This window comes from Enhydra lutris, unplaced genomic scaffold (genome assembly GCF_002288905.1).
Source record: "Enhydra lutris kenyoni isolate GAN:26980312 unplaced genomic scaffold, ASM228890v2 scaffoldscaffold8, whole genome shotgun sequence".
Classification (NCBI taxonomy): Eukaryota; Metazoa; Chordata; class Mammalia; order Carnivora; family Mustelidae; genus Enhydra; species Enhydra lutris.
In genome coordinates, this window is record NW_019154092.1 from 2755264 (window position 1) to 2781544 (window position 26281).

Consider the following 26281-nt stretch of genomic DNA (forward strand, 5'->3'; position numbering starts at 1 on the left):
TTGTTAAGTGTATAAAAACATAACTGAATATTTGTGATTTTATGTCCTTAAACTTTGCAGAATTCTTTTATTAGTACCAATAATTTGTGTGTGTGTGTGTGTGTGTGTGTGTGTAATCTTTAGGATTTTCTACATATAAAGTTATGCCACCTGTAAACAGGGATAATTTTACTTCTTCCTTCCCAATTCTGTTGCCTTTATTTTCTTATCTAATTGCTCTGGCTAGAATTAATTTCCAATCCCATGTTGAACAGAAACGGTAAAATCCTTGTCCTGTTTCTGATCTGAGAGGAAAAGCTTTCAGTCCTTACTACTGAGTAGGATGTCAGCTGTGGGTGTGCCCACAGCTACAGGCCTTTATTATTTCTAAGTAGTTTTCTTCTATCCCTAGCTTGTTGAGTGTATCATGAAAGAATGGTTAATTTTACAACATGCTGTGATTTCCTCCTCTACATTTTGTTAGTGTGGTGTATTACATTGAGTTTAGTTTGTTGAACCATCCTTGCATTCCTAGAGTAAATCCATTTGGTTATAGTACATAATCCTCTTAATGTGCTGTTAGATTTTGTTTCCTAGTACTTTGCTCAGAATTTTTGCATCAATGTTCATGGGATATTGGTCTGTAATTTTCTTCTGGAAGCTTGTGTCTGGGAATTTTCCATTTCATCTAGGTCACCCAATTTGTTGGCACACAATTCTTCAGGTACTCTCTCATAAACCTTTTTATTTCTGTAAAATTGGTAATAATGTCAATTCCGTTTCTTTAGTTATTTGGGTGTTCTCTCTTTAGTCCTTCTAGCTAAAGGTTTGTCAATTTTTTTGATTTTGGTTTTGCTGATTTTTTCTAGATTTTCTACTTTCTATTTACCTCTGTTCTAATCTTTATTTTCTTCCTTCTGTTAGCTTTGGTTTTAGTTCTTTATTTTCCTAGTTCCTTAAGTTCCTTTCTTCCTGTGAAGTTAGGTTGTTGACTTAAGATCTCTTTTTTAATGTAACATTTACAGCTGTAATTTCCCTTGTAGCACTGTTTTCATTGCATCCCAGTGGTTTTGGTATGTTGTTTTCATTTTCATTTGTCTCAATATTTTCTAGTTTCCTTTGTGATTTCTTCTTGACACTGACCATGTTTAACAGTGTGCTACTGAATATCCATGTATTTGTGAATTTTCCCCTTTTTCTTCTACTGGGGACTTCTAGTTTTGTTCCATTGTTAATTGGAAAGCATACTTTGTATAATTTCAACCTTCTAAATGTATTGACTTTTGTGCCTAACATATGATCTATCCTGCAGATTATTATATGTGTACTGGAGGGGAAAACGTGTATTCTGCTATTATTGATAGCTACTGTGATCCTGTAAGTGCCCAAGGCTCTATTCACCTTTCTTTGTTCATTTGTTCCAAAGACTCAGTAATTTCAATGTCCTGCAAGTTCACTTAGTCTTTCTTCTGACTGTTGGAGGCTACTATTCAACCTTTCTAAGGGATTTTTCAATTCAGTTACAGTGTTTTTCTTTATAATTTCTTTCTCTTTGTTGGTATTCTCATTTTGTTCATATATTGTTATCCTGAGTTCCTTTAGTTCTCGGTGTTTTCCTTTAGCTCTTTGAGCACATTTAAGATAGTTTTAAAACATTTGTCTAGTATGTCCAATGTCTGTGTCCTCAAGGATAGTTTCTGCCACCTAATCTTATTCCTTTAAATGGGCCATGTTTTCCTCTTCCTTTGTATACCTTGTGATTTTGTTGTTGAAAATTAATCATCTGAATATACAGCCACCTTTCCCAATCTTTGCAGACTGGCTCTGTATTAAATTCCTTCGGTAATTAGCACGATTTGTTCTGAACCTTGGGACCACTGTGGGGTATGCATTTTGCCTAGGCCTGTGTGTGAACTTTTTTTATTCCTAAGTATAGATGGCTGTTTTAAAAATCTTAATTTCACAGAGACTTGTCACCCAGCTTCTCAATATTCTTTTTTATTTTTTTAAGATTTTATTTATTTATTTGACAGAGAGAGATCACAAGCAGGCAGAGAGAGAGGAGAGGAAGCAGGCTCCCCGCCGAGAAGAGAGCCCGACGCGGGGCTCGATCCCAGGACCCCGAGATCACGACCCGAGCCGAAGGCAGCGGCCCAACCCACTGAGCCAGCCAGGCGCCCCAGCTTCTCAATATTCTTAAGTATTCTATTGCATCCCTCCACCCCTATTCCCTTGCCCCAGGTATCTGCAGCTCTGCAGTCCCCCTGCAGCTTTTAGGAGCACTTTTTTCCACTGTCCACAGCTTTTCACAGCCTGAGATCTGAGCTTCCAGTCAGAGAAAAGAGATCAGTCCCTCAGACAGTCCTCAGACAAGCTAGAGTGTTTCAAGCTAAGGACTGCCCTGCTCCATTCTGTTAGAAACAGAGATTTTCAAGCTGGGCTGTTGCTTCCTTCAGACCTCCTGTGCCAGGTGGGAAGTGGGTGGGGCAGAGAGGAGTAAACATGCCACAAAATCTCCTACCATTTCAGTGTGGCTTTTTTTGACTGGGTGTTCCTTAGACCTGTGACTGTTTCTGGAGCTTCTATAAAGTTATTTTAGCTACTCTCTGGTTTTTTGGGGTTTTTTTTCATGTGTATGTGGGGGGTGGCGGTGGTAGTGTGAGGATGAGGGGTTGGAGTTTCCTAGACTGCCAGTTCAAAAGATGTCAGAATATACTTTCAAAGTTTGCTTATTCCTCCCTGAATTAATAAAATAAGTCACTTCTAATATATATTGAGAGGTTATTACGTACCATGTTCTGGTCTAAACACTTTATAGTTATCTAGTTATTTAAAAGACTCAAAAGAACCCTAAGAGGCAGGTACTGTTACTTTGGCCATCTTACAGATGAAGACAATGAAGTTCAAAAACCGTCTTGTCCAGAGGACCACAGCCAGTAAGTGGTGGAGACAGGGTTCCAGCCTCAGCAGCTTGGTTCTGAATCTCCACATCTGACCACCATTTTACATAGAGCAGAATTAGCCACCTCAGGTGACTTTGTTTGGACTCTTCTGGTCTAGGATGCTTTGTTCAGAGTCCAGTAAGCACCCAGATGTTTTCTTCCAGAGTCTAGAAAGCACCAGCTCTCTTTCAGGTTTAAGAGGTAAGTGGTTCAACTTATCAGAGGCTCTGTGAGCACTAGTGGGGTTCAGATGAGCCTCAAGGTGGGGGAGCACAGTGGGAGAGTCAGCCTTTTAGTTGGGTCGAAGATATGGCTGAGAGTCTCACCTGTCCCCAGAGAGAATTTCTCTAAATTCTTCTGTTCTCAAGCTCCACGGGTCCCCTCTGCTTGGCCTGCTGGGCCTGGTGTCTCCTATTTTGCCGAAATTAAGTACAAGTGCTATCCAACAGAAATAAAATGCAAGCCACATTTCAATAAGAAATGAAATTAATTTTAATAATGTAATTTAACCCAATATATTAAAAATACTATCATTTCAACACATAACCAAAGTAAAAAAGTATTAATGGGGTGTTTTACTTTTTTGTTGTACCAAGTCTGATATTCGGTGTGTAGTTTACACTTGTAGTCCATCCTTGCTCGAAATGGCCACATTTCAAGTGCTCAATAGCCACACGTGACTCGGGGCTACTATACAGGGCAATGCTGGTCTACAAAATAAAGTTCCTGGCTGCCGCTGGGAGGGCCACCTAAATCTGCATAGCAAGGAAGGGAGACCCATGGTGAAAGAATCCCACCAACCCCTGATCCATTCCCATGCCAGGTGTCCACCAGCCTCAGTATTTAGAGCACCAAGCCTTTCAGTGGTGCTGCCTGTCAAACCAGTCCATTTCCTAATCATCTTTCCCTCAACCAGGCTCACAGTTACAGTTTCTCTGCTGTGCTAAGTTCACTCTCCTCCTAATAGCTTTTCTTGAAGGAAAAAAAAAAAAAAAAGCCTACATAGTATCTGGCATATTCCAAAGAACATATGTAACACAGATGTAAGAAATAAAGCCTACTAATAAAATACAGCTGTGAGCCCTCCACCCCTACTCCCACCCTACTTCAGAACCCAGACATGAGCTGTAGGGTTGTTTCTCATTCCTCTGTCTCCCCACCAGGGAGGAACCAAGAGCCTATATTTTGTTTCACCATTTTGCCTTTTTTTGTTATCACACCTGTATGTATGTACATAAGACAATGGTCATTTTTGCTTGTCTTTATGGTGTTGTGTTTTTTGGCAAGTTGCCTTTGTCACCTACATGCTGCTCTTAAGACCCAGTGATGTTGTCGCAAGGACCTACTATTATTCGCTCACTGTTGTTTGGTCCATAATCGCCATGATGTGAACACAGACATCTGGGTTGTTTCCAAGATGTTTATTAGTATGAAGAATGCTGCAAGAACCTCTCTAGAGCTCCCCAGATGGAAATCCTGAATCACAGAATACGAGAATGTTCAACTTCGTAAGTTAATGCCAGTTTTCCAAAGCAGGTATATCAGTTTATCCCCCTCACCAGCAGCAGGTAAGATTTCCGAGTCACTCACATCCTCTCCAACACTTGGTTTTGTCGATACCTTAATTTTTGCCAAGAGACATCTTAATTTCTGCCTATTTAAGTAACTGTAAAGTGGAATCTCACTGTCGCCTTGGAATTCTAATGAGGCTGAATATCTTTCTATCTGTTTAACCACTGTTCTTGTTAATTTTTCTGTGTCTTTTGTCATGTGTCTTTTGTCCACATGTAGGAGTTCTTTATGTGTGCTGGACTATAATCCTTTATGTGCTATACATATTGCAAATTTATTCCCACTCTGTGGCTTGTCTGTTCACATTCTTTACAGGTACCTTTTGGAAAAGGGAAGATCTTAATTTTAATTTAGTAAAACTGGTCATTTTTATTTTAGAATTGATTACTCTTGTGACTTTAAAAAAAAACCAAAAACCTTTCCTACGAAGGTCATAAAGATATTCTTCTAGATTGTGTTCTAGAAGTTTTTCTTCAATTAACCTGGAACTAACTTTTCTGTACATTTTATATACATGCTCTCCCAACTGTCACAGCGCCATGATTGGGGAACCTAGCCTCTGCCCAGTGATATGTAATTCCACCTGTGCCATATATCGTTTCTCAGGTCTGTTTCTGGCAGCTCTTCTGTTCCACGGGCCAATCTGTGCTTCCCTGAGCCAACGATAACGTAAGCCTTGGCACAGGTAAGGCAACTGCTCACACCTTACTCTTCAGAGTGTCCTACAATATTAGGACCTTATCTTCTACACATTTTAAAATTGACTCGTCACATTTCCCAAAAACCCCTTTGGAGACACACTGACTCCACAGATCAATCTAAGAACAGGCCACACTGAGTCTTCCTAGCCAAGAATATCCTGTCTCTATTTATTCAAATCTTCTTTAATGTCTCTTAATAAAGTTGTACATTTTTCTCCATTAAGGAACTTTATGTATCTTACGTTAGTTCCCATTTACATCAAAGATGGTTCAGTCAGAAGAACAGAAACCATGCTAGGTATTTCAAAAAAAAGGAGTTTAATACGGGATATTAGATACTTTCAGAACAATTGCAAAGGCTGGAGTGTGCACAAAAGTGAGCCACCTCTAGCCTTCCACTCCGCCTCTGAGGCTTTAGTCCCAGCTCAGGACACCATCCACAGGACAGGAACCCGCAGGAAACCTCCGCCCATCACAGCTACTCTAGAGTCCTGCGACAGCGGGCAGGAGGCCGCTGTGCTCCCTCACCCGTGCACCCCCACACCACTGCCAGAGGAAGAGAGTCCACCTCCCTCTACCTTCCAGACTTCATGGGAAGGATCTCCTGGGCCAAGTGAGAGCCAAAGCTCACTGGCAGTGGGGTCTGAATAAGAGAGCTCCAGCCTTCCAGCCCTGGAAATGCAGGCAATGTAATGAATGTCCAGACTGTATCTAGCACACCACCCATTTCCTATCTTCCAAAAACATGCTGAAATTACTGGCCTGCTGTTCCATCTTTTCCCATTTTACATCTTTCATATCTTCTATACTCTTTTACTATAATTTTAGCAGGCTTTCAGGAGGACAATAACGTAATCTCTTATAGTCCCTCCAGGAGTCCTGAAGCCCATGTTCAAAAGCCTAACCAAGCATGGCCAGGGCTTCTCACAGGTTTATTTAAACTCTCCGCATAGACAGGAAGGCCACAGCAAAGGTAGTTATCAGCTAACTCCCTGTCCACACTCCCCTCTCCATACACAAAGATTTTTCTTTCTTCTTTTTTTGGGGGGGGGGGGGGAGGGGGGGGGGGCGCGGGATAGGGGAGTTGGTAGGAATGTTAATAAGAATTTAACATATTCATGATGTTCAAAAAAATTAATTTAGGGGCTCCTGAGTGGCTCAGTGGGTTAAGCCTCTGCCTTCGGCTCAGGTCATGATCTCAGGGTCCTGGGATCGAGCCCCACATAGGGCCCTCTGCTTGGCGGGGAGCCTGCTTCTCTCTCTCTCTCTGCCTGCCTCTCTGTCTACTTCTGATCTCTCTCTCTCTCTCTCTCTCTCTGTGTCAAATAAATAAATTTAAAAAATCTAAAAAAAAAAGATATGACAAAATTTCAGCAATTTTTGATTCAGAGACGTGAGAAATAAATACTGTATTTATTATTCATTTATTTTCATAACTTACATTTCTCACAATCCCAGCTTTAAGACTAATCAGAAATCAAAGCTTATTGCCCACCTGAATCATGGCGTGGCACTCCATCACGGGACAGACAGGGTACCAGACGCAAGGGGAGGCCAGGAGTAAGCCAGGAGGTCCGACAGCACCTCAGCCCTCCCACTCTTTCTCAAACACTCCTTGGCCCTATCAGGGCTCCATGAGTTTCCACAGACTGCCATGATCATTGTGCCCTCAGTGGCTAGGACCTGGAGCACACTATCTAAGCTGAACTCCAGGCTCCTGTTGGACAGACTTTATTTCTGTCTGGGGAGAAAATATGGCAACCTCTGTAACCTCACATCAACACTTGTGCTAAGTGACTTGTGACCTCCTGTGCCAGACCTCGTGGGACAGAAGAGAAATAAAATCTAGTCCCTGCCTTTATCAAGTCCACAGTGGATGGAGAAATGAACAAGATGAACTAGAATGCCTACCACTGTTTTCCGTACCTACACAACAGAACAGTTATTACATACAACCCTAAAAGCTAAGCCAAAATGCACTTTGAGATCAGCAATAAGTCGTCCTTCCACTCGAAAGCCAGTCAAGAATCATTTGGTTCTTTGTTCAGAATATTCTCTAGGAGACTGGATATGAAGTTTCATCCCTTAAGGCAGACCCAGGGAAGATCCCAACCACAACCGCCAGTCCTCAACAGCTGACACAACATGGAGCACCAGCAGCCCAAGCACGGGGTAGCTCGTGCTGTCCAGGCTGTGACCTAAGGAAGGAGGAGGTGGGCTCCCAGACACAGGGCTGTCCCAGAAGCTTCTGCCCCAGTGGCCACCATTCAAACTCATTTGGAAAGGCAAGTACCTCAACCAGAGACGTGCATAATCCAATGAACAGGCTTGAGGGGTAACTGGGATCCCTTCTAAAGGCCATCTTTTCAGGCAAACAGTCTGACCAGACTACCTCCACTTCTTACTTGGAACCCCCTTCAAAGTACTGTCCCAAGCTCAAATGTCGCCTTGTATTTGATACCCTACCTGATCCCCACGGTTGGAGGTAACTGGTTTTTCTTCAGTACCTGACCAACAGGAATTACAACACTCCTTCCATTTACCAAATGTTAAAAAGGACCTCCGTCCTAGGCCAGGTCACACTTAGGAAGAGGACAGGTCTCCTGGTTTCGGGGAGCTCACAGTCTGGAAGGAGAGATCAAGCATGGGCACAGGTAATGGTGAGAATTACTGGTGGTTCTAGATGCTGTCAGAGAGAGAGAAGAGGTGCTGGCAGAAGCTAACCTCCACCCCGAGGGCCCAGAGATGTCTGCTTGTTGTGATATCATCTGAGCCAAGTCTTGAAGGACAGGCAAGACCCGTCCACATGAAAACCTAACAAGAGGATCCCGGGAAAAGAAAAAGGCATGAATGAAGCATGTGGCTAGGAAATTCATCAGAGAGTGGGCATAAGAAACAGTCCAGCTTACCCATTCAAGGGAAAACAGCAATAAATCAGGTTGGTAAAGCAAAACCAAACTATAATATCAAGAAATTAAAATGCTAGGCTGAAGAGTTATTAGGTCTGAGGTTCTCAAGGTAGAATAAACACATCTTCTTCTTAGGGGCTTTACTGGTGCTACCTGGGTCTTAAACAAATTAGTGTTTAATTTGTTTAAGTGTGTGTATGATCGTGTATGTGTGTGTGTCACACACACATGTATGGGCAAATGCAAGATACTACACCTTCCATCCTAACCCAAAAGAACCAGGAATGCAGTGAACACCATTTCTCATGGGGCATGTTACACTCCCTGAGGGTGCTGGGGCAGAAACCAAGTGGAGAACCAACAATTTAGACTTTCTGTGGCATCTGCATATATCTTTAGGAGCCCATGCATTGTCAGGAGAAAATCTCCAGGTGGAAAATTACTAGGGACTGAGTGAGCAGGACAGGTTGGCAGAGCCAAAGCCAGTCTAATGACCCTCATCAGGATTCTAGCCAAGTCTCAAAGAGCACCCACCTCCAGAGGCAGGGGAGGAGGCAGCGAGAGGGTACCACATTTCAGGGGTGCTGCTCTCGGGGCTGGCAGTGCCAAAAGAAACATGGCATCCTGGGCACCCCTCTTGCCTCACCCCAGCCCTGCCCCTGCAACCTTGCAAATTCTGGGATCTGCCTGTATTGGGCAGTTATTCTTAAAGAGAGAGAGAAGGCTGAGAGGGGAGAGTTTCAGCTCAATGTAAGCTTCCAGTGAACGGCTACCGCCTGGGCTGCAGTGGACAACACCCCGCCCCCCCGCCGACAGAAGCACAGTCACACAGCTGTGGTGGAGGTGGGGTCGAGGGCGGCGCCTGCCCTACACACTCACCTGGACAGTCGGCTTCGTCGCTCTCATCCTCACAAGTCACCCAGCCGTCACACTGCCAGGGGAGGGGGATGCACTGGATGGCACCGCTGCGACAGGCAAACTGCCCGGGGTTGCACCGCAGCTCTGTGGAACCAAAGGGCAAGAGGCCATTGAGGAAGCGGCGGCAGCAGTGGAGATGGGACAGCCAGGCCTGCCGCTGCCTGGGCCCAGGAGCACGCCCTGATAGGGCCTGCACACGGGCCCCAAGGAGGAGCCAAGAGCTGTGCCCACAATGACACGAGTCCCCAGGGCAAGGCCCCCACCCAAGACATGGGTCTTTATGTGCCACCTCAAACACACACCTGACACATTTCTGCTCGGAGTCCGACTCGGCACTAGACTACAGAGGTCACAAGAGGGCACACCTCCCACCGCAAGAGGGGCTATGGGTCAACAAGAAATACACACACACACACACACACACACACACACACACACACACACAGTTTCTGATGAAGAGCAAATCAGGAGGGCACACCACAGGAGTGCTCAAACAGCGTGAAGGAAGGAGAAATGGCCTGTACCTGAGGGGCTCTGGAATCCTTCCAGATGGGATATAAACAGGGTTCCCAAGGCAGGTTGGTAGTTTCAATAAACACATATAATGTAATAGGAAGGGAGAAAACATACCAGAAAAAGTAAAGCTCACGGATTATCACAGGAAAACACGCCACGAAGATGGTATGCGGCAGATGGGGAATCACTAGAGGTAAGACCAGAAATATAAAAAGGGTCAGACTATGGAGGCTTTGAGGGTAAGATAATTCTGACCTTTCCTGGGAATGTTAAAGGAAGCCAGAAGTTAGTCAATCAGTCAGTAACATGATGAGCTCTGTGTTCTAAGACAGGTAGAACTGGCAATGGTTTCTGGAAGCAATCGTTAACAGGGGAACCACAAAGTATCAAATAACTCAGTAAAGTGAGAACTTGAATTGAGGCAGGGGTTGGCAAATTATAGCCCTCGGGTCAACTCCTGCCCCTCCCACTTGTTTTTTAAGTAAAGTTTTATTAGAACACGGCCACAAATATGTATTCATGTGTGGCTGCTTTTGAGCTACAACAGCAGAGTGAAGACTGATGACTAAGAGAGATTAAATGACCTGAAGAGGCAAAAGTATTTCCTCTGGTCCTTCCCACCAGACTTGTGAAGTGAGGCGACGGCTGCTACATGGGCACACGTGGAACCAAGGAAAAGCACTGAGGTGTGAGGGATGAAGTCCTACACGCTAATGTGGGAACACAGGAAGAAGAAACAAACAGAGCTCTCTTACTATGGTCCTGCTCCCTCTGTGGTCTTTCCTGTCCTGGAATTGTTCCACTAAAATCCAGGAAGAAAAAGGAACTCTTCCCACCCCTGAGTCCTGTCCCATCACTGGCCTAAGTAACCAGAGCCAATCATCACTCTAATTAACCAAGGTAGATGAACCCACCAAATCAGGTAGGACACAGATATAAGGCCTGAGCCCTTCCCTCCCCACCCCCCTGGGACAGCCACGCATGGCATCGTGTACCATAGCTTTGGTACCTTCACAAGAGAGCCTCTTCAGAGCGCTCTGCAAGGAGACAATCCTCACCCCCAGCCAGGATTGTATGTCTGAGAGTCTTCTGCTCTGAAGCAGGGAAGAGAAGGGCCAGGGAAAGGAACCCGGAATCCAGTGTTCGCTCTTCTCCACCTGCCACTACACACTGCGGTAAATCAATCAATCTAACCATAAGGAAAGCTTCTGTTACATATATGGCAAGGACAAAAGAGTCACAATGCTCCATAATTTATACAGGCTTCCAGTCAAGATGGAGTTAGAGGGATAGATTTAACTGCCGACCTGAAACAATGGGAGGAAAAAAAAGGGGGGCGGGGCAAAATATTAGAAAACACCAGTTCTCCAGACACTAACATCAAGCAACAAAGAACAGTGATCACTGAGTCATGGAACATGTGAGGTAAGCCTTACTGCCTCAAGCACATTTCCAGGCTACAAAGCAGAGAGAGGGACTCCAAGGGGAGAAGACTCTCGGAGGTAAGTGGATGCAACTAAAAATTGGGGGAAACCAAGGCAAGGAGCACTCACAGGGCGGCTCCAAAGAGTCCTGGGAAAGAGAGAGCGGCACAAAAGACAGACTCCAGAGATCTAGGGAGGAAGCCCTCAGGGAATGAAGCAGAGTACTGATCAGTGTGTGGTGTGAGGAAACTATCCCAGGCCATCCTAAAGGGTAACAGGAAAACAGTAACTGAAATTCAGCAGGACCACAAACAATGCTTGTTCTCAGGAGCCAGTCTGGAAAAACTCATCACTTGTGGGGCACTGAGTGAAGTACGCACAAGAATCATGGAATACTACATCAAAAACTAATGAAGTACTGCACGGTGATTAACATAACATAATAAAAAATGAAATTGTCAGTGGAGAAAAATAAACTCCAGACTAAACGCAGCCTAACAACAATTAAAAGCAACAGTTGAGGATAAACTCAATCTTTTGGTATCAGCTGAGACCTGATTTGTGACACAGTATGTAGTCTACTCTGGAGAAAGTTCCATGTGCATTCAAGAAGAATGAGTACTCTGTTGTTTTAGGGTGGAATGTTCCACATATATTTAGAATATAACAGAATCTATGAAGTCTATCTGGTCCACTATGTCATTCAACACTCTTGTTTCTTTGTTGATCTTCTGTTTAGATGATCTGTTTGTTGCTGAGACTGGAGCGTTGAGGTGTCCTACTATTAAAGTATTATTATCCATATGCTTTTTTATTTTTGTTAACAGTTGGCTTATGTAGTTGGCTGCTCCCATGCTGGGGGCACAGAAAGTTACAACTGTTAGATCTTCTTGTTGGATAGACCCTTTAAGAATGATTAAGTGTCCTTCTGTATCTCTTACTGAAGTCGTTAGCTTAAAATCTAATTTGTCTGATATGAGAATTACTACCCCAGCTTTCTTTTGAGGTCCGCTGACATGAAAAATGGTTCTCACTTTTGGTCTGGATGTATCTTCGGGTTCAAAATGAGTCTCTTGTAGACAACATATGGATGGGTCATGTCTTTTTATCCAACCCTGTGCTATTTCACGGGAGCATTTGGGCCATTCACATTCAGAGTGACTGTTGGAAGACATGATTTTATTGCCATCATTTTGCCTGTGAAGTCCTTGTTTCTATAGATTGTCTCTGTAAATTTCTGGTCTATTACTCTTGGGGTCTTTCTGCTGGGTATTTACCCCAAAGATATAGATGTAGTGAAAAGAAGGGGCACATGCACCCCAATTTCATAGCAGCAATGTCCGCAACATCCAAATGGCGGAAGGAGCGGAGATGACCTCCAACAGATAAATGGATAAAGATGATGTGGTCCATATATACAACAGAATATCATTCAACCATCAGAGATGATGAATACCCATCATTTGGATCGGCATGGATAGAAATGAAGGGGATTATGCTAAGGGAAGTAAGTCAAGCAAAGAAAGATAATTATCGTAAGGTTTCACTTATACATGGAACATAAGGAACAGCACAGAGGACATTAGGAGAAGGAAGGGAAAAATAAAGTGGGGGGAAATCAGAGAGGGAGACGAACCATGAGAGACTATGAACTCCAGGAAACAAACTGAGGGTTTCAGAGGGGAGAAGGGTGGGGGGATGGGTTAGCCCAGTGATGGGTCTTAAAGGGGGCATGTATTGCAATGAGGACTGGGTGTTATACGCAAACAGTGAATCATGGAATACTACATCAAAAACTAATGAAGTACTGCATGGTGATTAACATAACATAATAAAAAATGAAATAAATAAAAAAGCAACATCTGAAGATTCACATTGTTTCCAAGTCACATCCTAGAACAAAGGTTGAGAATATTTATAGGAATGCAAAAATATGCAGTAACCAAAAAGGCAAAATTCACAAAGTGTGGCACTCAATAAAAAAGCTACCAGACTTGCAAAGAAACAGGAAATTATGACCAAAATGAAAAAAATTCAATCAAAACTGACTCAGAAAAGGTACAAATGATAAAGTAGACAAAGACATTAAAATTAAAACTGTGTCACACTGTTTTCCTCACACAGAGGAAAAATCAAACATATTCGGTAGATACAGAAGATTTTAAGAAAGCAAATCCACTGCCTAGAGATGAAAACTGCAAGGCAAAGGACGAACAGATTCAGCTTCACAGAAGAAAAGATGAATGACGTAAAGACAACATAAGAAACTCTAAAATACCGGAAAAGGACTAGAAAACATAAATAAACTATGAGCTGAGTGACACAGACTTGGGGAGGCGGAGAGACAAAGTATTTGAAGAAACAATGACAAAAACTTTCCCAATTTGATGAAAACCCATAGATCCAAGTCAACCATGAATCCCAACCATAAGAAATTTAAAAAAAAAAAAAAAAAAAAAAAAACCTACTCCAAGGCACATCACAATCAAATTGCTTAAAACCAGTGATAAAGAGAAAATCTTAAAAGAGTCTTATGAGCCTGAAGGGCCAGAGAAAAAAAGACGTAATCCTCAGAGGAAAACAAACAGGACTGCAGATTTCTCGTTAGAAACAATACAAGCCAGAAGATGGTGGAGCAACATTTTTAACTTCTGAAAACAAAGAAAGTAGTCAACCTAGAATTATTTAAAGCAAAAACACGGATCCCATATTGCGAAGTAGGACTTTGATAATGCCAGCACAAAACCTGGGAAGGGAGCAGCAGAAGCACACCATTTCAAGCCTCTTCACTACATGTAAAGCAGTCTTGTCATGTGAAGGTCAACTGGAGGAGGTTCAAGATTAATACCACAAAGCCAGCACAAAAGTTTTAACAAATAAGCCAATGAAGATGACAAAATGGAATAAAAACACTCAATGCAAAAGGCAGAAAGAAAAAGGAAACAGATGGTACAAATAGAAAACAAGTGGCAAAATGGCATTTTAATTAATTGTGCCTTATCAATAAACAGATGAGGTGATCTAAGCACCCCAGTTAAAAAGCATAATTTGTCAGGTAAAAAAACAAGACCCAGTTACATATGGTCTAAAAGAAACCCACTTTATAGAAGGACACTAAGATAGGTAAAAATAAAAGAATGGAAAAAGATATACCATGCTGGGGGCGCCTGGGTGGCTCAGTGGGTTAAAGCCTCTGCATTCGGATCAGGTCATGATCCCGGGGTCCTGGGATCGAGCCCCACATCGGGCTCTCTGTGAAGCAGGGAGCCTACTTCCCTTCCTGTCTCTCTCCTTTTTGTGATCTCTGTTTGTCAAATAAGTAAATAGAATCTTTAAAAAAAAAAAAAAAAAAGATATACCATGCTACTAACACTGATCAAAAGAAAGCTGGAGTGGCCAAATCAGTATTACACAAAGTAGACTTCAGAGCAAATATTACCAGGAATAAAGAAGGTCATTTAACAATGACAAATGACAAAATAATCCTAAAATGTTTATGCATCTATAGCAGAGCTTTAAAATATGAAGGAAAGACTGCCATCATAGACAAATTCACAACTGATTTCCATCCCCTCTCTCAATAACTGATAGAAGCAGCAGACAGGAAATCAGCAAGGATACAGACAACCTGAACAACAACAACGGACATTTCCAAAAGGCAAGCAACAACAGCACACTACACATTCTTTTCATGTATATAACATTTACCATAATAGATAATATTATGGTCCATAAAATAAATTGCTAATAAATTTATAATGATTCAAAGCATACAGAGTATGTTGCTGGCCACAATGGAATTAAAAATCAATGGCAGATATCTGGAAAATCCCCTGACTATATGGAACAACTGACACACTTCCAAATAGCCTATGGGTCAAAGAAATGAAAAAGGAAATTAGAAAGCATTTTAAATTGATGAAAATTTGTGGGATGAGACTAAAACAGTTCCCAGAGGCAAATGTACTGCATTAAACTCCTGTATCAGAAAAGGTCTTGAATCAGTAATCTCAGCTTCCTTTTTAAGAAATTAAAAAAGCAAAGCAAATGAAACCCAAAGCAGATAGCAGAGAAGAAAACATGAAGATCGGAGTGGAAATACACAAAATAGAATATTAGAGAAAATAATGAAAACAAAAGGTGTTTTTCTAGAAGATTAATAACATTAATAAACCTCTAGACAGCCTAGTCAGGAAAAAATTAAGAACACAAAATACCACTGTCAGAAGAGAGGTGTCACCACTAGGATTTCGGAGATATTAAAAAGGATAAAAAAGGATGGGAGAATAATAAGGTAATAGCATGAACAACTTCTTATCAGTACGAGAAATTCCTTGAAAGGCACGAACTACCAACGCACACTCAAAGAGGCAATCCAGACACCTGAGTAACCTTATAGTTATTTCAGAAACTGAATTTTTAGTTTAAACATAAGAAAACTCCAGACCCAGATGGCTTCACTGGAAAATTCTACCACATATTTATGGAAGAAATAGGACTAATCTTTTCTTTCTTAAGATTTATTTATTTGAGAGAGAGAGAGAGAGAGTGAGCAGGGGAAGGAACAGAGGGGGAGAATCCCAAGCAGAACCCATGAGCTGAGTGTGGAGTCCATCACGCGGCTCAATTACATGACCCCAAGACCACCACCGGAGCTGAAACCAAGAGTCAGACACACAACCGACTGTGCAACCCAGGTGCCCCAAAATAAGATCAATTCTATACAAACTGTTCCAGAAATTAAGATATTTAAAATTACCTCAACAACTGCATAAAAAAAAATGGTACTTAGGGATAAATCTAATGACAGATGTACAAGTCCTATACATTGAAAATTACAGAATATAGCTAAGAGAAATTTTTTAAAGATCTAAACCTATGGGGATATATGAAGTGTTCATGGATCAACAGACCCAACGTCATTAAGATACCAATTCAAGGGGCACCAGGGCGGCTAGGTTGGTTGAGTGACTCTGGGTTTCAGCTCAGGTCATGATCTCAGGGTCCTGGAATCGATCGCCCCCATTAGGCTCCCCACTCAGTGGAGAATCTGCTTGAGGAATCTCTCTCTCCCTCTCCCCTTCCCCCTGCTCATGCTTTCTTGCTCTAAAGTAAATAAATCTTAAAAAAAAAAAAAAAGATGCCAATTCTACCCACATCCATCTACAGATTCAATTCAATCCCCATCAATATTCCAGCAGGACTTTGTAGAAATTGACAAACTGACTCTAAAATTCAAATGAAAATCCAAAGGACTTAAAATACCCAAAAAACTTTGGAAAGGAAGAACAAAGTTGGAGGATGTACACTATTTGACTTCAAGAATTACTGTAAAGGTACAGTAATCAAGATAGTGTGCCACTGGGGTGCCTGGGTGGCTCAGTCATTAGATATCTGCCTTCGGCTCAAGTCATGATCCCAGGGTCCTGGAATCAAGCCCCGTATTGGGCTCCCTGTTCAGCGGGAAGCCTGCTTCTCCCTCTCCCACTCCGCCTGCTTGTATTCCCTCTCTCACTGTCTCTCAAATAAATTAAACAAATAAATAAAATCTTAAAAGGGGGAGGAAAAAAAAGAGAGTATGCCGTAAGCATCAAAGACAGACATCAAGATCAATGGAAACAGAGCAGAGTCTAAAAAGAAGACCACATATGTGATGGTGATTTACAATCAAGATACAAAGGCAATTCCATGAAGAAAGAACAGTCCTTTCAACAAATGGTCCTGGGACAACTGTGGATATCCATCAAAAAATAAAGAAAGAAGAAAGAACAAATTTTGATCCATTCCTTATACCAAAAACTAACTTAAAATAGATCACAGACCTAAAAGTATAACACTTATAAGAAAACACAGGAGAAAATCTTTGTGATGTCAGGCTAGATTTCTTAGATACGTATAGCCAAAGTACTATACGTAGAGCCAAAGTATGATCCATAAAAGAAAAAGCTGATAAACTGGACTTCATCAAAATTGGGAATTTTTCTCTTCAAAGACACTGTGAAGAAAATGAAAAGACAAGTCACATTATTACGAGAAAACATTTGTAAATCAAGTATCTGATAAAGGGCTTGTACCCAAAATATATAAAGAACCCTCAAATTTCAATAATAATAAAACAACCCACATAACTTTAAAGTGGCAAAATATTTTAAAGGACATTTAACCAAAGAAGAAACACAGATGGCGCATAAGCACATAAAAGATACTCAACATTAGTCATTAAGGAAATGCAAATTAAAATCATAATGAGATGCCATCACATACTTATTAGAATGGCTAAAATTAAAAAGAATGATGATACCAAGTATTGACATGTGTGCAAAGTAACTGGAAACCTGCTATATTGCTAGTGCGAATGTAAAATTGTAAAATTACTTTGAAAAACAATTTGATAGTTTGTAGAAAGCTGAACATACACCCATTATATGACCCAGTCATTCCACTCCCAGGCATTTACCCAAGAGAAATGAAAGTTACGTGTCCATACAAAGAGTAATTTTATTTGTAAGAGCCAAAAGCTAGAAACCCAAATATCCAAAAAAGTGAATGGATAAACAAATCGCAGTACAGTGGACTGTTTACTCAGCAATAAAAAGGAACGAGCCAAGCACCTGGGTGGCTCAGTCCGTTAAGTGTCTGCCTTCAGCTCAGGTCGTGATCTCAGGTCCTGGGATACAGGCCCAAGTCAGGCTCCCTACTCAGCAGGGAGTCTGCTTCTCCCCCTACCCCCTCCCCGCTCATGTTTTCTCTCTCTCTCTCTCTCTCTCTCTCTCTCTCTCACACACACACACACACACACATACACACAAGGAATGAACTGTTGATACATGCAGAAACATGTTTTTTTAAAAAAGCAGCCAGCTACGGAGTTTTTGCCAAACCCTGTCCTAGAGTGTAAGTGTAGGGATAAATCTTTATCCTCCACCCCATACCCAACACCCAGCACAGTGGGGCACTTACTAAATGTTAGATGAACCAAACTGCTCAAAGAGCTCCCTCTCTTCTTTAAGTCTGTAACAAAGTGTCAACAGTTCTCTGATCTCCGCAAGGAAGGTTCTCTCACTTCCTGGCTCGCCTGTAGGCCTGTAGTGCCAGGGCTCTTCTGACAGCAATCCAACGTGTGAGTCACTGGTTAATACATGTGAATCACTCATTCAAAGACTATTTACGAAGCGCCACTTTGTGCCAGGCAACTCTCCTGGGCCAGAGAGGTAAACAAAGCAGGCAGACCTAGGATATGACAGAGCTTGCCTCGTGTGGCAGGGACTGACACACAGTCAGTCGCTTGGCAGGTCACCCAGCAATTCTGATGGGTCTCACTGCAATAACTCAAGCTGCAAGTCAACATTTTTTTTCCTTTTCTTCCTCACTATCCTCCCAAGTCCCTTTGTAAAGCATCCAGCACAATTTCTGCCTCATCTAAAACTGTTCAAAAACAGTCACCCCCTCTGCCCAGTACTGGGTTTGCCAAGGCTCTGCCCCAAACCTTCCCCTGTGATGCCTACCCCCTGGCTAACAACTGGGAGACACGGGCAGGCCCTTCCTAGCCAAAGAACTGTTGACATTTTTCAAAATAATCTATGCCCTAACTACAGAAGTGCAAGGCCACAGAACCAAAATGAGAACTTCTGACTAAGAGGTTCTCAAATGTTCTCATTCCCAAACCCCTTTATGCACTTGAAATTTCTAAGGAACCCAAAGATCTTCGGTTTATGTGGGTTATATCTACCAATATGTACTGTATTAGAAATTAAAACCAAGCAATCTTGTGAACACTAGGTTCCCAAACATAGACTCAAAGGGTTAAAACATATGACCCAGCAATTCCACTCCTAGCTATTTGTCCAAAAGGGGTGAAGGCAGGGACTCAGATGCCTGTACACTGATGCTCACGGCAGCATTACTCACAACAGCCAAGAGGTGGCAACAACCCAAGCATTCACCAACAGATGAATGAACAAATATGTGATGTATCTTTTCGATGGAATATTAGCAGGTCATCAAAAGGAAGGAAATTCTAACACGTGCTACAAGGATGGACCTTGAGGACATTATGCTCAGTGAAACAAGCCAGACACAAAAGGACAAATGCTGTACGATTCCACTTATATGAGGTGCCCTAGAGGAGTCAAATTCAGGCACAGAAAGGAGCGCAGAGATTACCAGGGGCTGGGGGGAGGGGGAATGGAGAGTTGTCTAATGAGGATAGAGTTTCAGTTTGGGAAGATGAAAAGAATTCTGGAGAGGGATGGTGACAGTGGCACAGCAGTGTCAATGTACTTAATGGCATTGAAATGTACACTTAAAAATGGCTAAAATGGTAAATCTTATGTGGATTTTACCATGGCTTTTAAAAAAATCCTTTAAAAGAGACAGAGGGAGAGAGGATCCTAAGCACGAAACCCATTAGCCATCAATCACACGGCAAGTGGCCTCCGGTAATGCCACTGTGCACTGGTGAGAGAATGAGAGAAAGCAGCTAATGACCTCTTGCTACTATTATGAAGATAGTTTTGACCTCGCAGAGCTGCCAGAGACATGCGACGTTTGGGAATTTGAGGATTCGGGCCCTGTAGAAATTTAGAAGCCTCTCCAATACAGATTCTTTCTCTGGATTCGATTTCTTCTTTGTCAGCAAGCCTTGGCCTCATTTTAAATTATGTAAGCTGAGCTGTCCCAAATTACTGTGTGAAATTTAGTATGAAGCCTTACTTGTTTGGAATTGATTTCTCCTAACATCTGCCCACAGAGAAATAGAGGAAGACAGGGAACACCAGAAGCACACAAGTCCACAGCCACTAAGCTCAGGAAATCAAAAACTTCCAGCCAGGAAATGCAAGAGAACTACATCCCATCCCCTCTCACGGCCCCCAGCCAGCTCCAATGGTCTGCACAGAGCAGAGGTGCATCGTTGGACACAGCCCTCCATGCCTTGCTGGAGTGCCCGCCCAGGGCACCAGGAGGCCCCAGTCTCCCAGCAGACCCGCTCCCAGGTGGGCAGTGCAGCCTACGACAGACTGCTCAGACATTCCCCCTTAGAAAGAGCAATAGTTGCTTCCCAGAGGGGCTGTTCCCTGGGTCTCGTCCCCACCCCCACCCCCACCCAAGGCAGGACTAGGAAAGGCATATTTATTTGGCCCCACACTACACACCAGCGCAGAGGGGAGAGATCTGAAAATAAGGCTCTGCTGTGTAAGTGACAGAAAAGGTCCAGGAGAATGGTTCCCGTGGGGTGCTGGGCCCTGTCCAGCACCATGTCAGGAACTTGGTGCTCCCTGGTTAGAACCTGGGCCAGGCCCGCTGCCCCTGACAGCTTTAGGAGGGGACAGAGATCACTGCTAACACAGGTCACAAAAATACAAAACACAGGGCATACGTGCTAAGAGGGCCTTCTGAAATAGAGTTACCTGTGTCCTCAGGTAAGAGGAGAAGAATAAGGGGCTTGAATGAGACCTCAGGATGGGCAGCACATGCACCACCAGAGACCACAGGGAAGGCCTAAGGGTCAAGGGTGCAGCCTGGACAAGCGCCACCAAAGCTGGAAAGGAGCTCTCTGCTTGGCTGGGGCTCAGCAGAAGATAAGACCAAAGGCACTGGGGGATGCGCTATGGCTCCAGGACTGGATGCTGCAGGCAGTGGAAACCTTCAGCAGAACACCATCAGCAGCAGGACAGGGAATGGTTCCCGAAGGGCAGAACAAGAAGATGAAGACAGCATTACCAGGCATTTGGGACAGTTCCCAGGAGATCATTCTAGAATAAACTGTGATTAAATTATAAACTCATTGCCTTCTCTACAGTATTCTAAATGCCATTTTTCTTTTCATGAGGCAAAGGGCCACCTCCATCCAGCCTTCCCCCCATGACCCCTCCATTCAGGTTCTTGAGACCCTTGGCTCAGCAGTCCCTATGGTGACTCCTGCAGTCCCATCAGTCCTCTCCCAGGGGCTGTCACTTCATGGCACCAAAGAGACTGCCTATAACCTCCCTGCTACCTGGCACAATGTGGCGGCTCTTGGTTGCTGAAGAGTTTCACGTATTCTGCCCTCTGGAATAATTCTGTGAGGCGCTCTGAAGAGGCAAATCCTCTCCAAGGAACACACCTAGAGAAAGGGAAGATGTGAGCAGAGAGCTGGGACCAGGGGCTTTTTCTGCACAGCACACCCTGCCACATGACTCAGCAGCGAAGCCCAGTTAAGGCTGCTGTTCATGGGAGGCCCGGGTACTCGTGGGCTCTGGGAGGCATCAGAGTTACAACAGAAGGACAGAGTATCTGAATGTCACACTGCAAGGAGCTCAGAGATCAGCTAGCCCCATGATACTCACACACAAGGGCCTAGCATCCAAGGGGGAGTGGGACGTGTGTGGCTCATAAAGATTACTATACGGAAGTTCTATTAGTAAAATTTAAATTAGGAAAGCCAGAGACTGCTATATTTACCAGAAAACCCATCTAGTCCAATCAGCTCATTTCATAAAAGGGCTGACCTGCCTGCTCCATTCCCATGGCAAGTCGACAGCAGCAGCACGGGAACCAGAAGGCAGGCTCTATCTGGCTCTTTTGTCCAGATCTCTATCCCAAAACCAGCTTGGCTAAGTGGGAAACAGGACTCAAGTTGGGAATCACAGCCACCCCCAACAGGATACCCTGCATTCTGATTTGGGGCGTGGCTAACTAATCCTTCCTCAGAGGGCTAGATCCAAACTTTCCAATTCTGACCCATTTTTTCTTTGTTAAGACAAAAAACACAGGACTTATGACATGCAGTGCCTCCGTGGAGGTCAGCAATACAAATCCCCAGAGATGAGGAGTGTCTGACTGTTGGATAGGACCTGCAGGGCCAGGCATGTACCAAAATACTGTGGTTTTGAAATACAGCCAAAATTCTTTGCTATGCCTTCTCAAATGTCAGTTGCTCCTCAGTCACTGTGACCACCAAACCCATTTCCAAATAGCCTTGGGGCAGGAGAAGAATCATGAGAATCACCCTCAGTCAGCCCTCCACATGGGAAGGGGGGCTCCTCTGACTCCTGAGTCTGGGCAAGGACATCCCCTGCTCCCCTGTCACCCACCTGCCTGGCAGGGACAGGCAGATGACCCAGCTCTGCTATGACCGCTGACGGGGAGGGGGTGGGGGTAGCGTAGGGCTGCTATGCTCGGGGAAGCCACTTTCTCCTATCAGCCAAGGAATCACAAGGTTGAGGCTAGAAACCACCACACGAGAACAAAGTGACATGGCCCAAACTTCAGTATTTATTTTTTATAAGTCACAAGCATTTTCCACACCAGAAGATGAAGTGACCATCACTTACTATAGCTTCTATCCTCAGACACTGCCCAACTGGGACACTGGCTCATGTGCCTTGCCTTGTCCTCCAGCTTCTCCTTAAGTAGATGTCTGGAGAAGAAGGCCCTGCTTCACGTAAGTTATCTTAGAAGAGCAGGAGAAGGCTCAGAGGAAAAGGATATAACTGGACAAGATGAAAGAGGAAAGAGAGGCAGACCTGCCAAGCATCATTAAACAAATGACATTTTGAAGATTGATTAGTCTATATTTTACGGAGGGTGGGGTGGGGGAGGGTTCAAATGTGGGAGTAAGACCAGGGCAAGAGGGTGGGGTAGAGCTGGAGTAATAGCATCTCACAACTCATGTAACATCCACTGGCTGTTTCATCCACCACTCACACCACATTTTGATGAAGGCCATCACACAGGGTAACCAGTTCATTCCAAGAGAAACAGCTGGAGCAAGATCCGATTCTTGTATATTCATTTTGCATGTGCCAGGCAGTGTATCAAAAGCCTCAAATACATTATTATATTTAAATCCTTAAGAGAACCCGTTAGCACAGCCTTGTACCTCCTGCAGGCTTGGCACTGTGCTAAATAAAAGCAAGAAGAGCAGAATGATAAATACAGTCTTTGCCTTCACAGAGCTCAAAGTCTAGTAAGGAAGCAGAAGCTCTTCACTACCCTGGGGAAGCAAAGAGTTCTTAGAGAAACATATAAAGCAGGCGCCTGGGTGGCTCAGTCAGTTGAGCCTCTGGCTCTTGATTTCAGCTCAGATCGTGATCTCAGGGTTGTGAGATCGAGCTCCACGTCGGACTCCATGCTCAGCATGGAATCTGCTTGACATTGTCTTCCTCTCCCTTTGCTCCTTCCCAAGCTTGTATGCTCTCTCTCTTTCAAAATAAATAAAATCTTTTTAAAAAAAAAAAAAAAACACAGAAAGTGTAAATGTAAAAGAAAAAACAGATAAGCTTTAAAATTTAAAACTTTTTTGATCAAAAGTGTGATAAAGATACATAGATCAATGGAATAGAATACGAAGCCCAGAAACAGACCCACACAAATGTGGCCGATTTTTTATAAAGGTACAAAAACAATTCAATGGAAAAAAGCCCTCAGCAAGTGGTGGTGAAACAACTAGACATACACATATCAAAAACTGAACTTCAACCCATACCTTGCCTTACTGGATACAGAAATTAACTCAAAACAGACCAAAGACTTAACATATAAACTCTAACACTATAAAACTTTTGGCAGGAAAAAAAATAAAATCTTTGTGTGAACCTGGATTAGGCAAAGTACTTACATACATCTCTAAAAGCATGATCTATAAAAGAAAACAATGTTATAAGCTGAAATTCATCAAAAGACCAGTGGTTACCAGGTAGAAACCACAAGGTAGGGAGAGGGACTGACTACCAAGTGGCAGCATGAGGGAATTTTGGCATGATGGCACTGTGCTCTGCCTCTTCATTGTGGGACTGGTTACATGACCCTACACATTTGTCAAAGCTCAAAGAAGGATATATCAAAAAGGAATTTTAGTGTACTAAAATTAAAAAAAAAAAAACACTTTTAAAAGTACAGTTAAGCAAGAATAAAAATAAACAACAATATAAAAGAAAAAAGTACAGTTAAGCAAATGAGTGGTTAAGTCACTAAGAGAAAACATTTACAACATATTTGTCTAAAAACTTTTACCTGGGGCACCTGGGTGGCTCAGTGGGTTAAGCCTCTGCCTTCGGTTCGGGTCATTATCTCCGGGTCCTGGGATCAAGCCCCGCATTGGGCTCTCTGCTCAGCAGAGAGCCTGCTTCCCCCCGCCACCCATCTCTGCCTGGCTCTCTGCCTAATTGTGATCTCTCTGTCAAATAAATAAATAAAATTTTTTAAAAAACTGGAATATATAAAGAGCTCCTATAATTCAATAAAAAATATAAATAATAAAAAAGCAAACCAGCTCATAAAAAATGGGCAAAAGATTTGAACAGAGCTCAAAAGAAGATATATGAATGGCTAACAAGGACATGGAAAAGTATTCAACAACATCATTCAAGGGAAAGGCAATTAAAACCAAGAGGTACCACTCCACAACAGAAAGGCTAAACTTTACAAGTCTGACAACATAAAATGTTGCTGATATTGTGCAGCAATTGGAACTCTTATGCAATATTGATGGGAATATAAACTAGCATAACCACTCTGCAAGTAAGCAAGAAAAAGAAATAAAAGACATCCAAATTGGAAAGGAAGAAGTAAAATTACGTGTTTGCAGAAGACATGGTCATATGTCACATCTACAGATTTCACACACAAAAAAGTGTTAGAATAAATTCAGCAGTCACAGGACACAAAAATCAACACACAAAAAAATCAGTTGTATTTCTATTCACTGACAATGAACAACTTGAAAAGGAAATTAAGAAAATTTTATTTACTAGGGCATCAAAAAGAACAAAATACTTAGGAATAAACTTAATCCAAGGAGATGATACATGAGTATACCAAAAACTACAAAACACTGCTAAAATTAAAGAGGACACAAATAACGGAAAGACATCCCATGTTCACGGAATGGAAGACTTAAGATGTCAATATGAACCAAGCAATCTACAGATTCAATGCAATCCTTATCAAAATGCCAATGACTTTTTTTTTTTGCCAAAAGAGAAAAATCTATCCTAAGATTAATACAGAATCTCAAATCACCTGGAATAGCCAAAACAATCTTGAGAAAAAAAGACAAAGCTGGAGGCCTCACACTTCCTTATTTCAAACATATTACAAAACTATAGTATTCAAAACAGCATGCTACTGGCAACAACACAGATATATAGGCCAATGAAACAGAATAGAGAGCCCTGAAATAAATTCTCCCAAAAAATGGTCAAATGATTTTTGACAAGGGTTCTGAGACCATTCAATGAAGACAGGACAACGTTTTCAACAAATAATGCTAGGAAAATAACTGCATACAAAAGAATGAAGTTGGACTCTTACCCAACACCATATACAAAAATTAAATCAAAACGGATCAAGGATTTATAAACCTAATATCTAAACCAATAAAACCTTAGAAGAAAATACAAGACAACAGTGGATTTAGAAGTGATTTCTTGGAGGGGCGCCTGGGTGGCTCAATGGGTTAAAGCCTCTGCCTTCAGCTCGGGTTGTGATCCCAGGGTACTGGGATCGAGCCCCGCATCAGGCTCTCTGCTCAGCAGGAAGCCTGCTTCCCTTCCTCTCTCTATCTGTGTCAAGTGGATAAATAAAATCTTTAAAAAAAAAAAAAAAAAGTGATTTCTTGGATAGGATACTAAAAGCAAAAGCAATAAAAGCAAAACGAGACAAAAGAACTACGTCAAACTTAAAGAAATAACAAAGTGAAAAGGCAATCTACAGAATGAGAAAAAATTTACAAACCATGTATCTGAGCAGGGATTAGTATCCAGCATATATAAAGAACTCCTACAATTTAACAACAAAATTACAAATAATCCCAATTTAAAAATGGGCAAAGGGGGACACCTAGGTGGTACAGTTGGTTAAGTGTCTGACTCTTGGTTCCCAATTAGCTCATGATCTCATGGTTGTGAGATCAGGTCCCATGTCAGACTCCATGTTCAGAACAGAGTCTGCTTAAGTTTCTCTCTCCCTCTGACCCTCCCCCACACCATGCATGCACACATGCACACCCTCTTTCTCTCAAATAAATAAAAATTTTAAAAATTAAAAAAATGGGCAAATGACGTGAGTTAGACATATCTCCAAATATAGAAATGGCCAACAAGAATATGACAAGATGTTCAACATCATTAATCATTAGAGGAATGCAAATCAAAACCTTAACAAGGTATTACTATATACCCTTTAGGACGGCCACTATTAAAAAGAAAAGAAAAAACAAAATAGTAAGTAATAAGAATACAGAAAAATTGGAACCCTCGTGCACTACTGGTAGGAATGTAAAATGGTGCAGTCACCATGGAAAACAGTATGGATGTTCCATGATAGATTAAAAATAGAAT

General features: G+C 42.5%; 1 protein-coding gene across 4 annotated transcripts in view; it reads right to left on the reverse strand.

The window, feature by feature from the left end:
• LOC111142492 (DiGeorge syndrome critical region gene 2) overlaps positions 1–26281 on the reverse strand; it is a 91632-nt gene that overhangs the window by 51279 nt on the left and 14072 nt on the right. For 2 of the 4 annotated variants that reach the window (XM_022495700.1, XM_022495699.1), the window contains exon 2: positions 8983–9105. The exons of the other annotated variants lie outside the window; for them this stretch is intronic. In XM_022495700.1, coding sequence (XP_022351408.1) covers positions 8983–9105 — 123 coding nt within the window. The remainder of the gene's footprint in view (positions 1–8982; positions 9106–26281) is intronic. 4 annotated transcript variants of the gene reach the window in all.